Below are 14,937 nucleotides of genomic sequence, written 5' to 3'. Positions count from 1 at the left end.
TTAGCATTAGCCAAAAGTTCATTTATTCAATAATAACAGCTTTTGTCCTATTTTATATATATTGGCTATAGAAAAGTAAAGGGAAGTTTACAAATAAAAAATTAAATTAAGAGAGAAAAATTATTATGCAAAAATAGTAAATATGTAATTATTATAGAAATACAAAAAAATAGATTATTAATGTGTATAATGTAACGTATTCTGACGTTTCAGAGTCTAAGAAATAGATAAATAGATAAAATTATAATAAAATAGCTAAAACAGAGAAAAAATGTAATTGAATCTAAAAACTTATATTTTCTGAATCTCTTTAGAGATTGATTATTCTAAGTCCCCACAAAGTAAAGCAATGATTAAAAAGAAATAGAAAGAAGCGTTTAAGGTTCGATTATGGATATGCAATTTGTTGTATTGTTATTACTCAACACCTAAGACCATGGCTAATAATGCCATTCTGACATACATACCATATTTCATTTCTCTGAAGTAAGCAGCACGATGATCATAGTCAACTTCTTCCTTGATTTCACTCTTACGTGGTAATGGATGCATGATAATCATATTTTCTTTGGCATGAGATAGTAATTTGTTGTCAACGATATATACATCCTTTAAGCGTTCATATGTTTCTCTATTTTCAAATCTTTCTTCTTGCACTCTTGTACAATACAAAACATCTGATTGACTAATAACTTCTTGTGACATATCTTCACTAATAATATTTAGCATGTTAGCATCGGCCAATTCTTTAACCAAAGCAGTTGGTAAAGATAATTCTTTTGGAGAAATTAAATTAACCCTAACTTGATAGAATTGTAACAAACGGCATACTGAATGGATGGTTCTACCATGCTTCAAATCACCCATAAATGTAACAGTAATACTGTTAATAGTACCTAATTCTTCACGAATAGTAAACAAATCTAGGAATGCTTGTGTTGGATGTTCACGAGAGCCATTACCACCGTTGATAATAGGAACAGGCGAATATTTAGCACATGTATGAACGGACATTTCATCTGGATGGCGCATAACTATAGCATCTGTGTAACAAGCCAATGTTCTAATGGTATCTTGCAAAGTTTCACCCTTCTTAGAAGAAGAAACAGATGGATTTATATTAATAACTCTACCACCCAAACGTTCCATAGCGGCAATAAATGAAGAATTAGTTCTGGTTGATGGTTCAAAGAAGATTGTAGTGATAACATGGCTTTTCATCAAATCTAAAACACCTTGACGTTTTACAGCAGCTCTTAACTCTTGGGCGACTGCGAATAGGACATGGAAATCAGAACGTTTGAATTGTTTAATAGATAAAATATGTCTACCTCTAAATGGATTGTTGCTACGTAGATATGTCTGTAGAGCGCCTGGAGCAGTTAATTCTGGAGCAGGCTTTGTGGACATCAATTGTTGTTCTAGAGATGGAGCAGTTGGTTCGACTGGGGTTGGATCTCTGAGGTTGCCAATAGAATATCTTTCATTTGAGAACGAGAATCTTCTTTGGTTGTTAGTGGATAAATCTGGAGAAGCAATTATAGCAGATTCGTTAGTTATGGCAGCCAATGGTTTAGAAGCTTGAGGAGCAACAATAGGTTGTACTTGTGACACAATCAATTTACCGTCATGTTCTGAGGCAACAACATCACCACTTAGAACAACAGTTTCATCTTTAGAAATGACACGTTCAACACCACCAGTTAGACCACCCTTGGTAAATGGAGACCATCTTTTATTAGATCTGAAAGAGAAATCTAAATCAATTTCAACAGCAGCTTGTTGTTGTGGTAATTTGAAAATCTTTACTGGATTATCATGGAGACGTAAGATGATATCATCAACTGATAATTTGCCTTCATTAACAGCAGACAATAGCAGTGGAAGAGCTTCTTTAATACCTTGACCATTTTCAACTTTATTACCAGTAATTTGTGCAATAGCAGTTGGCAAACTACCAATGGAGAAAGCATCGATAGAACTTAAATTGTTCCAGAAAAAATCTTGGTCTTCAGGCAATGGTAAAAATACAGCTTCAGGGTAATCATCCTGATTGATAAATAGAGCATGAATATTAACATCACAGGTAACTTTGTAATCTTTTTCTTTAACCTTCATAATTAAAGCCAAATCTTCAGCATTAGAAACGCCAGTAATGTGAATAGCCCTGTTTTGCAAAGATGCTAACAATAATAAAGAAGCTAAATCAGCAGTTTTAGCTTCTGCAATAACAGGTTTATCTAATGGCCAAGCTTGTAATAAATCAGATACGGTAGAAATTTTATTTTTCAATTCACGAATAGGTAAGAATAAAGCAGTAACTTGTTCGGCAGAATCTGCAATATTATTAGAATTGTATGCTGTACCAGCAACAGTGAAGGAATAATCAGTAAAAGAAGATCCTTGAACAGCCGAGTATGCAGCTCTTAAGGAAGGTAAATCAGTAATAATAGGTCCTCTTTGTGATCTAGCCATAAATTGGCAGTGAGTGAAACCAGACTCTAAATAAACACGACTGATTTCCATTAAATCGGCGGGACCAGTAATAACGTTAGAAACATTTGGAACAAAAGCAGAAATATTAACTAAACCAGGAAGAGTGACACTTCTATGGGAAGTTTGACAGTCACGTTCGGTGACATCTAGAGTAAAGTTTCTAGAGATAGCTTCAACTAATAATTTAGCACATTTAATGTTTGTAACTAATGGAACAGAATAATCGACAGCCAAACGACGTGATTTATAACCTTTAGAAACATAGGAAGCAGGACGACGGAATCTATTAGCGGATGGTAAGTTGATATATAAATCAATCTTGTTTTGAGCCAAATGATGAGTTAATGAATATTCAGATTTCTCGTCATCTTCATTTAATATTTCCAGATATTTGACAGTGATATTATTTTCAGTAAAAAAGTCGGCAGTACCTGCTGTTGCAAAAATAGTATAGTTCATGTCAAATAACTTTTTGACAGAAGGTAAAATTTCTTGTTTCTCTTTGAACGAACCAACAGAAAGTAGAATATTCTTTTTTGGTAACTTAAAACCTGTAGCTAATAATGCTTTTAAGTAGGCTTCATACTTAGAATGGCCAAATGCAGCAACTTCACCGGTTGAAGCCATTTCTACACCTAAAACTGGATCAGCACCAGCCAAACGTGGGAATGAAAATTGGGGAACCTTTACAGCAACGTAATCATCTGGAAGAGGTCTGTTTGGATATGGAGTATATGGCAAGCCCATGATAGCAGTTGTAGCCAATTCTATTAAGTTGACATCAACAGTTTTGGAAATGAATGGGAAAGAACGAGAAGCACGTACGTTACATTCGATAACTTTGATATCATTATTTTTCGCAATGAACTGAATATTATACGGACCTGTAATCTTTAATGCTTTACCAATCTTAGCAGTAGCAACTACAATTCTTTTAACTGTTTCTGGGCTTAAATCTTGAGGAGGAACGACCAGAGTAGCGTCACCTGAATGAACACCCGCATTTTCAACATGTTCAGATACCACATGCATGATTAATTCACCATTATGGGCAACTGCATCCATTTCAATTTCCTTAGCATTTTCAATATATTTTGTTAAAACCACCGGATAATCACGGGAAACTTCGACAGCTTGATTTAAGTAGGAACCTAAATCATCTTTAGAATAAACGGTATTCATGGCAGCACCAGACAAAACATATGATGGACGAACTAAAACTGGATATCCGACCTTATCAGCAAATTCTTCAGCTTCTTTCAAAGAAGTTAGCTCTTTCCATGCAGGTTGATCAACTTCGATTTCATCTAGCATACGAGAAAATTTATAACGGTTTTCAGCAGAGTCAATCATTTCGGGAGAAGTACCCAATATTTTAACGTTTTCACGATGTAAGTTCATTGCGATATTATTAGAGGTTTGACCACCCATAGAAACTAAAACACCAGAAGAACTTTCAATTTCATATATATCTAGAACTGTTTCCAAATTAATAGTTTCAAAATACAATCTATCAGCTTCATCATAATCAGTGGAGACGGTTTCTGGATTATAGTTGACCATAATGGTCTTAATATTATTATTACGTAATGTTCTAACTGCAGTAACTGCACACCAATCAAATTCGACAGAGGAACCAATACGATAGACACCTGAACCCAAAACCATAACACCTTTATCATTGAAGTCTACATCATTTTGGGAAGCGTTATAAGTTACATATAGATAATTTGTAAAAGCTGGGAATTCTGCAGCAACAGTATCAATTTGTTTGACAAAAGGTGTAATTTGTAGTTCTTTTCTTAATCTACGAATGGCAACTTCGTTTGAATTTAAAAATTTAGCCAATTGTCTATCAGAGAAACCTAATTGTTTAGCTTGTCTTAATGTTTCATAAGGTAAGTTTTCAATACTGTTTAAAGCGGCAACCTCCTTACTGAATTGAACCAGATTGAATAATTTGGATAAAAACCATTTGTCAATTTTAGTCATTTCCCAAACCTTTTCAATTGAATAGTTTAATTTACTGAAAGCATTTGCAATAGCGAAGACACGTAAGTCAGATGGATTATTCAATTCATTATCAATATCAATATCTAGATCAGTTTCATTGAAACCTAAATTTGCGTATTCCGTAGATCTAATTGCTTTTTGAATAGCTTCTTCAAAGGTTCTACCAATACTCATAACTTCACCAACAGATTTCATAGAAGATGATAATTCAGTGGAAACTCTATTGAACTTCTTCAAATCCCATCTTGGCATTTTAACGACACAATAATCTAAAGATGGTTCAAAGCAAGCGCAGGTAGATTGGGTTACAGAATTTTTAACTTCATTTAAAGGAATGTTTAGACCTAGTTTGGCAGCTGTGTAAGCTAATGGATAACCAGTGGCTTTTGATGCCAAAGCAGAAGAACGAGATAAACGAGCGTTAACTTCGATAATACAATATTCTTTACTAAATGGATTTAAGGCATATTGAATATTACATTCACCAACAACACCTAGATGTCTAATAACATTAACAGCAGTGGTTCTCAACATATTATAATCTTCATCAGATAGTGTTTGGGATGGAGCAACAACGATGGAGTCACCTGTGTGAATACCTAATGGATCAAAATTTTCCATATTACATACGGTAATACAATTATCGAAAGCATCACGAACAACTTCATATTCAACTTCTTTCCAGCCTTTCATCGATTTTTCAACCAAAACTTGTGGAGAGGAAGCAAGAGCAACCTTACATAAATCAATTAATTCTTGTTCATTGTTTGCAAAACCCGAACCTAGACCACCTAAGGCATAAGCTGCACGGACAATAACTGGGAAACCAATATCTTTAACAGCAGTCAATGCTTCTTCTACTGAACTAGCAGCGTGTGATTTAGCACATTTTTCATTAATTTCATCCATAGCGTTAGCAAATAATTCTCTATCTTCAGTGGTGATGATAGTTTCGATTGGAGTACCTAAAACTTGGACACCGAGAGATTCAAATTCATCTTTCATCTCAATACCAACAGATAATGCGGTTTGACCACCAAATGTAACATAAATAGCATCTGGACGTTCATGCAAAATAACTTTACGAACAAATTCAGCAGTAACAGGTAGGAAATAAACTTTATCAGCTAAACCCTTAGAGGTTTGAATAGTAGCAATATTTGGATTAATCAGAATAGTGTAAATACCTTCTTCTTTTAAAGCTTTAATAGCTTGAGAACCAGAATAATCAAATTCACCAGCTTGACCAATGGAAAGACCACCAGAACCTAAAATTAAAACTTTCTTTGGTTCAATCTTTGGATTAGCATTTCTATTTTCGACTAAAGTGCCGCCTGGGAACTCAACTTGTTTTAAAACACCAGAGTTTTTATGCTCTTGGACAGCTTTAATAAAGACATCAAATAAAAATTCAGTATCTCTTGGGCCTGGGGTAGATTCAGGATGGAATTGAACAGAGAAGTATGGTAACGAGGTATGATAGATACCTTCGTTAGATTGATCGTTAGCATTAGTAAATAAAGTCGACCAATTATTTGCCAAAGTAGTTTCATCAACTGCAAACCCATGGTTTTGAGATGTGATATAACATCTACCAGAGATAGAGGAAGTACATGGGATATTATGACCACGGTTACCGAATTTCATTTTAATAGTTGAAGCACCAGTAGCTCTTGCTAATAATTGATGACCTAGACAAATACCAAAAATTGGAGTTTTCTTAGATTCTACAGCAACAGCGATTCTAGCAACTAAACTAGATAATAAGGAGGGATCACCTGGACCATTAGAAATAAATAAACCATCATACTCTTCCTTTGTGAAGTCGTAGTCCCATGGAACCACCATTAATTCAACACCACGTTTAACGAAACAACGAATTTGATTATATTTCATACCAGCATCAACAGCTAAGATTCTAATAACTTTACCATCTTTGGATTTAACTACATTAACATCCTTATGATTTTCTAGAGGAGTGTATAACTTTGGCTTTTTAATTGAAACTTTATCGACCAAATTTTCGGTATTTGGATCTTTCCATTCTGGAACTTCAAAGAATTGTTTCCAGTTTAATGAAGTAGCATCATCATAATTAGTAGAAGGTAATTGTAAAGCCATTCTACCTAACATGGAACCAGCATCTCTCAAATGTTTTGTCAAAGATCTAGTGTCAACACCATAAATAGCCGGGACACCTTCTTTTTTCAACCAAGTTGATAAAGATGAATTAGCCAACCAATGGGAAAATTCTTCAGTATAATGAGAAACGACTAAACCAGCAACATGGATTCTATTACTTTCGAAGTATTTTGGCAAGCCTTCAGCAAATTCGTCCATCAATTTAAAATCTGGAACACCATAATTACCGACTAATGGATAAGTGATAACTAAGATTTGACCTTCATAGGAGGGATCGGTAATGGCTTCTGGGTAACCAACCATACCGGTTTGGAAAACTAATTCACCAGCAACAGGTTTTTCAGCACCGAAAGAGTACCCTTGTAAAATTAGGCCATCATTTAATTCTAGTGAAATCAAACGGTTACCGGTTGATTTTAAAGGAGGAGAGATTGGTTTGACTGGAGGAACTTGGACAGATGCAGGCATTTTGAAGTGTTGTTGAAGGCTGTAGTTTGTTTTTTTGGTTCTCTTTTTCGTAAACGAACGTTTCAATAAAAAAATTAAAATAGAGTAGGATAAAAAAAGGAATATGCAGTTGTAGAAATTCAAATATACGTGGGGATAATATATAAGAATAGAAAACTGTACGATCTAGTGAAGTCTAAGGGTAAAGAATAAAAAAGTTTGAAAGAATGTTCAAAATGTTAGTAAGAAAGTCCTTATTACTCTGATAACTGTCCTTAAATACTAATTATAAAAGGATGGTAGTCTTGTTGGTGAAGAATCAGATATCGAAAAAAAAAAAGTTTTATACTCTTAAGATCAAATTTTTTTTTTTCACTAAAAAAAGAAAGGGAGAGACATCACCCTTTAAAAAATCTAACGGGCATCGCTCTTTTTCAAGTAAAAAAAAACAGGACAAAAGATCGAAATCAGTTAATTAGCTAATTCTCGAATGACTCTGATCAATAGACTCGTTATCCTGTAATTTATTTTTTTAGAACACCTTGCAGGGATTATACATACTTTTTATTTGTAATCAAATGGGAAAATGCAATAGATATTAAGCTTGTGGGGATGTCTTCTTATCTTACAGCTAAACTTGACTTTCAACTTGCTCTTCTGATCTCGAGTTGGTCTTTACAAGAACTAAATAAGAGTTAAACTTAAAACAAGAAAAATAGTGACATGAGTGTAAATTAAAGAAAAAATAAAGATTTTTTAAAAAATAAAAGTAGCAAGAATAATAATAATGGTGTAGGTAGGAATGGAATGCTAAACTAAGCTGGAAAAAAAAACTGGCATGAGATCTGATGGGCTGGAAATCGATGAGATATGGGTTCCTATTTATATTCTTTGATCATCAGCGACAATGTCCATGCCATTTCATCTACTAGCATGGAGTTAGAATGAGCTCTTCCCGTTTCCAGCAGACAGAGTCACATATACTGCTAGAAAAGTATGGACATTTTCTAATAGGAAAGATGTCATTTCTAATGAGGAAATACTACATGATGGCATGTGTTGTCCGTTACCTGAAAAAGTACAATAAGGACATTTTATACCATTTGTCTTTGTTGTTTTGTACGGACATTAGTTTTATCCGGTCAGGAGTCATTTTCTCCGTCGGTGTCCGAGTTTATCTGGGCAAAGTCAAATTCTATGAAATGGCCAGATAAGAGGGAAGAAAACCGAAAAATAAAAAATGAGCCTTTAATTAATTTTCATAATTTTCTGGAAAAATTTATGTGAAATTTCCCTATATTACCGGTTTAAAAGTTTATTGTTTCTAATAATTTTTGAGATGATTAAATTGGAGCTTAACTCTGTCTTAACTAGAGGTTTTATAAACTGGAATTATTGTACTTGTATTCGATTTAACAGCATATTCCAGTAATTTAATTCTATATTGGGACGAAGTCCAAAATGCAATTTTAAGATAATTTGTAGATACTTTAATAGAATGATATTAATGTAGTATGCAATTTGAAGTGAAATCTTATTATTTAGGGTTTGATTATATTATTCGAAATTCTTGGACACTTTATTGTACAATTTGTATAGTGCCTGTTGCTATAACCTTCTTACTTAACCATAATGAATGAATGTTACCCTAGTATTCTACAAATTGTATCAATATTATGGGGGTATCTTTGAAATGTCCTAATTAGGAAACAATTGAATATTTTAGGAATCTGAGACCAAACAATTCAAGCATATATATTTAAGAATTTGAAATAGCGAGCGTTTACTAATAAAAAGAAGCACAAAAATGATAAAATGTTTTTATTATAATATATAATATGTTAATATATATTGGTTTACTAATAAATAAATAAATAAATGAAATTAAATTAGAAAAACAGAATGGAAAATATAATGTTACATGCTTAATAGTATGTGTGTGTGTGTGTGTGTGTGTGTATGTATGTGTGTATGTGTGTGTGTGTGTGTGTATTTATACATTGTGCAAACTAAAGTTGTACAATATACGTATGTAATGCAATAATTTAGAATATATGACAGTGTGATTCATTCTAAATGGCGAGGACTTTCTGATTGATAAGAATTATAAGGGCTTTCAATATTATTTAGCCCGTTATGGCTATGGGTCCAATGTTGTGGTTTGAAGTCAATTGAATTGGTGGCAGTTGTAAAATAGTTAGGATTATTACCCCACAAGCTATTACTCCCAGAATCTTCTTCATCGGCATTTATAGGCCGAGACCTTTTTCTGCTCCTTTTATCTTGTTGTTGTTCGGTTATTAATTGATCTTCATCATATTGGTTATAATTATTATAATCTTGTAATTCTACATCAGATACTGGTGACTTTTCTTTGGCGTTAAACGCTGGAAATATACCCTTCACATTCTTAAAGCCAGTAGATAATTGTGTAACTCTCTTACGGAGACTTAGAGTAATCGGGTCGGTTGTCGATTCAGTGCGTCCTTTTCTTTGTAATTTCATGGCTGCTACATGATCGTTATGTTCCATTCTTTCACTTGGTAAAATAATGGCACGATCGACGGAATTTGGCAAACCTCTATGTCTACCTCTAATTAATAATGCAATGATAATTAATTTGGATAATGTCGTGAATTGCGCAGAAAAGGATTGGTTAGTATTTGGATAGCCAAGGGAAAGTCCAACAGTACCATAAGCACTAACAATCTCGAATAATACCGAAAAAATATCAAAATCAGGTTTTGTTGAATCTTTTAACTTGCCACCTTCACAAAGACAAATAATAAATAAACCTAAAAACAAAAACCATAAATCAAAGGACAATTGCATCATAATATGAGTTCCAATATGTGACGCTGCTTTTTTTTCTTTGGCTCTTTTACGCTTTTTAGCTTTTCTTAAAGCTTTCTTCTTCTTCCTTTTAGTTCGCTGACTAGATGCTCTTGACAGATTATCATATTCCTCATACTCTTCTTCTTCTTCTTCTTCTTCTTCTTCTTCGTCGTCGTCGTCTTCGTCGTCATCCTCTTCTTCATTGTTATCGTCCGATTCCTCTTCAGAATCTTCTTCGGTTCCCTCATCATCCGATGTGTCAGGTTCTCCTTGTCCATAGATCCCCAAAGATTGTTCTTCGTAGACATTTGTTCTTCTTAATGATATTGCAACAGGCATAACAGAAATATACATCATCAGCATATAGCCAACTTGAATTGCAGGGTGTAAATGACGTATATCAGTTACAGAAAATCCCGCTGTTCTTGTGCTGACCCCCTGGAAAAACCCAATTAAAGTTCTCGTACCTGTGGAATATGGTTTAATAATGTTAGATTCGAAATCGAGGATGATAAAGAGAATTAAATCTGTTAAATTCATACCTACCAAAATAATTGTCAGCCACCATGTAGCACCGCTTGGAAATAGTAATGTAAAACAACGACGTGGATGATCTAATAAGAATTGAAGGCTTTCTTGCATCTGTGATAAATCAGGTGAAAATATCTTTAAAATCCAAATGATAAATCTTAGCAGTATCGGAAAACCCGTATTACCAATAATAATAAACCATGCCATAACCAATAATGGATAAATGGCAGAATTAAAAGAACTCATTGAATCAGGTGTTAAAGTTAATCCTAAATCATTAAACGCACTCATTGCAGTAAAAAACCCCCACCAAGCTGGTGAAACACCATCTTCACGTACAATTTTTTTGTAATGAGGCTTTAGTGAGATCCAAGGCACTAGCATAACAAAAGAGCAAACATGAAACCCAAAGTAATATACTGCAATAATTATACATAATAATTTTATTGCTCTGTATTCTACACCACCCAATTCATTCCTTTGTGATTTATTCAATCCAGCAAATGTCGAGTTACGACCGATAGTTGGTGTATAGGATAAATAACTTTTTCTCCTCCTTAAGGCTCTATTGGGATGTGCTAGATTAAAATCATGGTCAAAATGTAACGTATAATCACCTTGTTCTGTATCAGCAATACTCATTCTTCTAGAAGGAAAATTAAAATCATCATCTGTATTACTTTGTGTTCTCACAGATGTCGGTCTTCTGGCTCTTCTGTAATTTTGTTTTCCATGAGTATCATAATCTTGTTCTTGATTTAGGCCAAACTCTTGAGTCATTGTTCTTATGGGATGTAAGAATTGGGCACGCTCTGAAGGATTCCAGTTTCTACTAAATTTATTTTTACCTTTGTGGCCAGCTTTCCAGTTTTTATAAACAGCATCTTGAAAATCACGTTTTTTAGCTAGGTAAGAAAGATCAGAATTAACATTGTCGAAATCAAATGATTGAGATTGCTGGAGGCCTGAAAAAAAATCGTATTCTTCATCTTCCGCATCGGTACTGTAACTGTAGTCTTGTTCTGCACGATGAGGAATATTCTCATCAGACTCATTATCCGCAAAATACTCATCCATATCATCTGTATTGGAATGTAGCCTTCCATTATTTTCAGACATTGAGGTATGTTTAGATTTCTTTATGTGGGATGGCGTTTCGAATGAATTATTTGTAAATCGTTTCTTAAGTCGCCTTTGGATTTTACCACCTTTAGGAATTCTTTTAAACAGCCCCTTGGACGATTTTTTCTTATGTTTCCCTCTGGTTGGACTAATATATGCGTCAGTGGCATGATTTCTGCTAGAAAGACGTCTTCTGCGAGTACTAGGAGGTTCAGAAACATCGAACTGAATAGAAGGACCATTATTTCTAATTGCAGTAGGTGTATACTGTTCAATATTTCTTCGGTTAGGTCTGGCTACATTCGATGCAAATGTAACTGCTGGGCCAGCATCCAATTGTGATGCCTGATCCTTGCTATGTTCAGATGATGTAATGGAACTGCTAGGTATATTAGTCGAATTTGTGTAGCTATTTGACTCAGATCCAAAATTTATACTACTTATATTAGAATGGGCATCACCCAAAGAGTCATTCCGGGAATAATTCGACAAAGGTTCTAGGCCCCTGCTCAAGATGGATTGGATAGATCCTGACGTATATCCACCTATGGTAACATCTTCATCTGCCAGGGCACCTTCTTCTTCGCCCGATGTATTATTGAGAGTCTTACTAATTTCTTCGTTGCTTAACTCGTCGCCTATGTTGTCTTCCTCTTCATTATCATCACCATCCCCTTCTTCTTCGTCATCATCTTCTTCCTCTTCATCTGCATCATCATCCGATATATCATGGTTATTGTTAACCAGAAAGTGTCTGGAAGATTGATTAGTATTATCACTTTCATCAGCAAGATGTACCAATGAAGAAGCTTCAAAAGTATTTGTGGAAAAAGATATATCAGCATCAGCATCAGCATCATTATATAGATGGTTGTTACTATCAAATGAGCGTCTTGGAATCGACAGTTCACTGACGATGGATATGTCATCCATTTCTTCCTCATTTTCATTGCTAGACATATCTTCAGAATTATCCTCTTCTTGTTCTTCGTCCTCTTCAGAGCCCTCCCTAATATTATCAGCAGTAGAACCACTATCTTCATATACAACAGAATGTACTCGGTTGAGACTGATATCGCTGTTATTAAACCTATTATTCTCTGTTGGAGATTTGATTACCAATGCGGGACCATCTTCTTCATCATTATCATGGTGCTGGTTTTGCATCATTTGTATTGATCTATACATATCAGCAGGTGTGATTTCTGTAGAATTTCTTCTACCTTCAAATTGTTCACCTGTTCTTCTATTTCTTCTAATAGGATGATTTTCTTCAAAGACAATACCACCTGGATTACGTGATCGAATATGAATGTGTTCATTTTCTTCATTTTCATGATATTTATCTCTCGTTTGAAATTCATCTCTATTAACCATTTCACCACTAAATAATTTTTCCTGGAAATCTTCACTTCTTGAATTACCAGATCGTCCTCTGGTAAGTGTACGTGTGCCAAATTTACTAAATGTTCTATTTCTATTTTGTGACATTGTTCTTGCAGTTAACTCTCTCTCAAGAATGGTTTTTGTCCTCCTTAATCTGAAATCTCGTTTCGAAGTTGCTTTAATGTCATCAAAATATCTTTCAAACCAATATAATCTTACGAATGCTAAAAATCCATGGATAAATATTGGAGTAGCAAAAGTACATGATATATAGAGAATCATTTGTTGGTATAAAGATAAAGAATTAACATCCACTGTGTTTAGTCCACCTTGAGTTGTTGCACCTGTCGATAAAAATAAAATATCGATATATTTATGACCACCTACTGGGTATATCATAATTGAAGTAAGGATTGTTAACATTAAAATATAGAAATAGTGAACGGCAATAAAGTTTGGAAAAATATACTTCTTGATAGGGCTAATAGATTTATCACATGTTGCTATTAAATCCCTAAATTTATGGCCAATAGTTTTCCTATATTCTAATGATATAGATGCAAAAGTCGGAGCTCTGGATAATGTTCGTCTCAAATTCATTGGAAATTAACTCTCCGTATATGTATATCTATATATATATATGTCTGTGTGTGAACTGTGTATAATTTTTTGTGGCAAAAGATATGATGGTAAAGAATGCAAAAGAATAAATATAATATTTATTGTTATATTAATTGTAAATGAAATAGAATAAAAAAGAGAGAGAGGCACGTCAGTTAAGGAGATAATAACTAAGCGAGTAAAGCAGTCAATGTTATTTTAATTTTGGTAATTGTAATGAAAAATGAATAAATTGGTAGGGTATTGTGAAAATCACTTTAAAAGGAAAGGCACAGGAGATGCTTATAGAGCAATACTCCTTCGAGATTGGATAGTTTGCACTATAAGTTGTTAATGGAGCTTTATTTTTACACCTTCTAAAGGCCCTTCTGGGTCCAAAAGTATTATATAAATGAGAACCCCGGTGTAAAGTTGTAAACCTTAAATCTTGTAGCAAGTAGTTAGCTATAAATTTTGCTTTGTTTAAAAAAAAATAGGCCATCTTTATTTTTATAGAAGCTTATTTCAATTTCTTAATTTTTGAAAAATCTGTCTCAGCCGGATCCTCTAAAGGTAAAGAAAGAATGCGAAAAAACAAATAATGTCGTGTTGCGCCATTTAATAGATTGATCGGTAAATGAAGAATGATTAGGACGAACGCCTAGCTATCAATTTTGGGAATTTAGATTAAATTAGTAGTAAATTCAAAATGTTATTTATCGGATGAGAAACAATAAGAAAATATTTTTATTTTTAATAGAGGATTCGAAAAATCAAATTTTGAAGAAGAAAAATAGTATATTGCAACAAATGTATCCCCAACAAAAAGAGCCTATTTTTAGCTATACATCAGTATAAATGGTGATATATTTCAAGCAAGCTAAACCCTGGAATTTAAACGTTGCATGTTTTGGTATTAAGTTGTCCTTATGGTAGATTCTGACATATGTTTTCGCGAGTAATTAATGCGTTTGTCAAATAATCTAGTAAATATCTCGAAATAACTAAAAAAAGTTTTAAAAGTGTAAGTATAACAACTTTTCATTAGTTTTGACTTTTTATAAGCTTTCATTTTCAAGAAGTAGGATCTTTTCCGGATTATTCCATCAATAGAAGGATTGATCTTGGATTTGCTTCAAATGAGAAAAGTAAGATATAATAACACATCCACCTAAATAGCCTATCAGTTGAAAGAATGCTTTCCTTGACAATGCAACCTGTCTTTCCTTATCCTCTTCGTTTCTAAATATGGCTCGAATTTGAGATACTAGAAATGCCATTTCTTTCGAAGGTTTGGAGCAATATAACGCACGTAGATGAATCTTATAATCCAGTAAGCTTTCTGTGTAGCTAAAGGAATAATAT

General features: G+C 33.7%; 3 protein-coding genes across 3 annotated transcripts; all 3 read right to left on the bottom strand.

Moving 5' to 3' along the window:
- Positions 1 to 417: 417 nt before the first annotated feature.
- On the bottom strand, positions 418 to 7,119 carry URA2 (bifunctional carbamoylphosphate synthetase/aspartate transcarbamylase; the record flags this gene model as incomplete). Its single annotated transcript, XM_004179070.1, has 1 exon — positions 418 to 7,119. The coding sequence occupies one exon, from the start codon at positions 7,117 to 7,119 to the stop codon at positions 418 to 420; it is 6,702 nt and encodes a 2,233-aa protein (XP_004179118.1).
- Positions 7,120 to 9,165: 2,046 nt separating this feature from the next.
- TBLA0B07820 (uncharacterized protein) lies at positions 9,166 to 13,572 on the bottom strand (the record flags this gene model as incomplete). Its single annotated transcript, XM_004179069.1, has 1 exon — positions 9,166 to 13,572. The coding sequence occupies one exon, from the start codon at positions 13,570 to 13,572 to the stop codon at positions 9,166 to 9,168; it is 4,407 nt and encodes a 1,468-aa protein (XP_004179117.1).
- A 1,106-nt stretch (positions 13,573 to 14,678) lies between these two features.
- On the bottom strand, positions 14,679 to 14,852 carry MCO6 (Mco6p; the record flags this gene model as incomplete). The annotated part of the gene is made up of 1 exon (XM_004179068.1): positions 14,679 to 14,852. The coding sequence occupies one exon, from the start codon at positions 14,850 to 14,852 to the stop codon at positions 14,679 to 14,681; it is 174 nt and encodes a 57-aa protein (XP_004179116.1).
- Positions 14,853 to 14,937: the final 85 nt, after the last annotated feature.

Source organism: Henningerozyma blattae, chromosome 2 (assembly GCF_000315915.1).
Source record: "Henningerozyma blattae CBS 6284 chromosome 2, complete genome".
NCBI lineage: Eukaryota > Fungi > Ascomycota > Saccharomycetes > Saccharomycetales > Saccharomycetaceae > Henningerozyma > Henningerozyma blattae.
The sequence above is the reverse complement of the archived record's forward strand: the minus strand, read 5'-3'. Positions and strand labels throughout refer to the sequence as shown.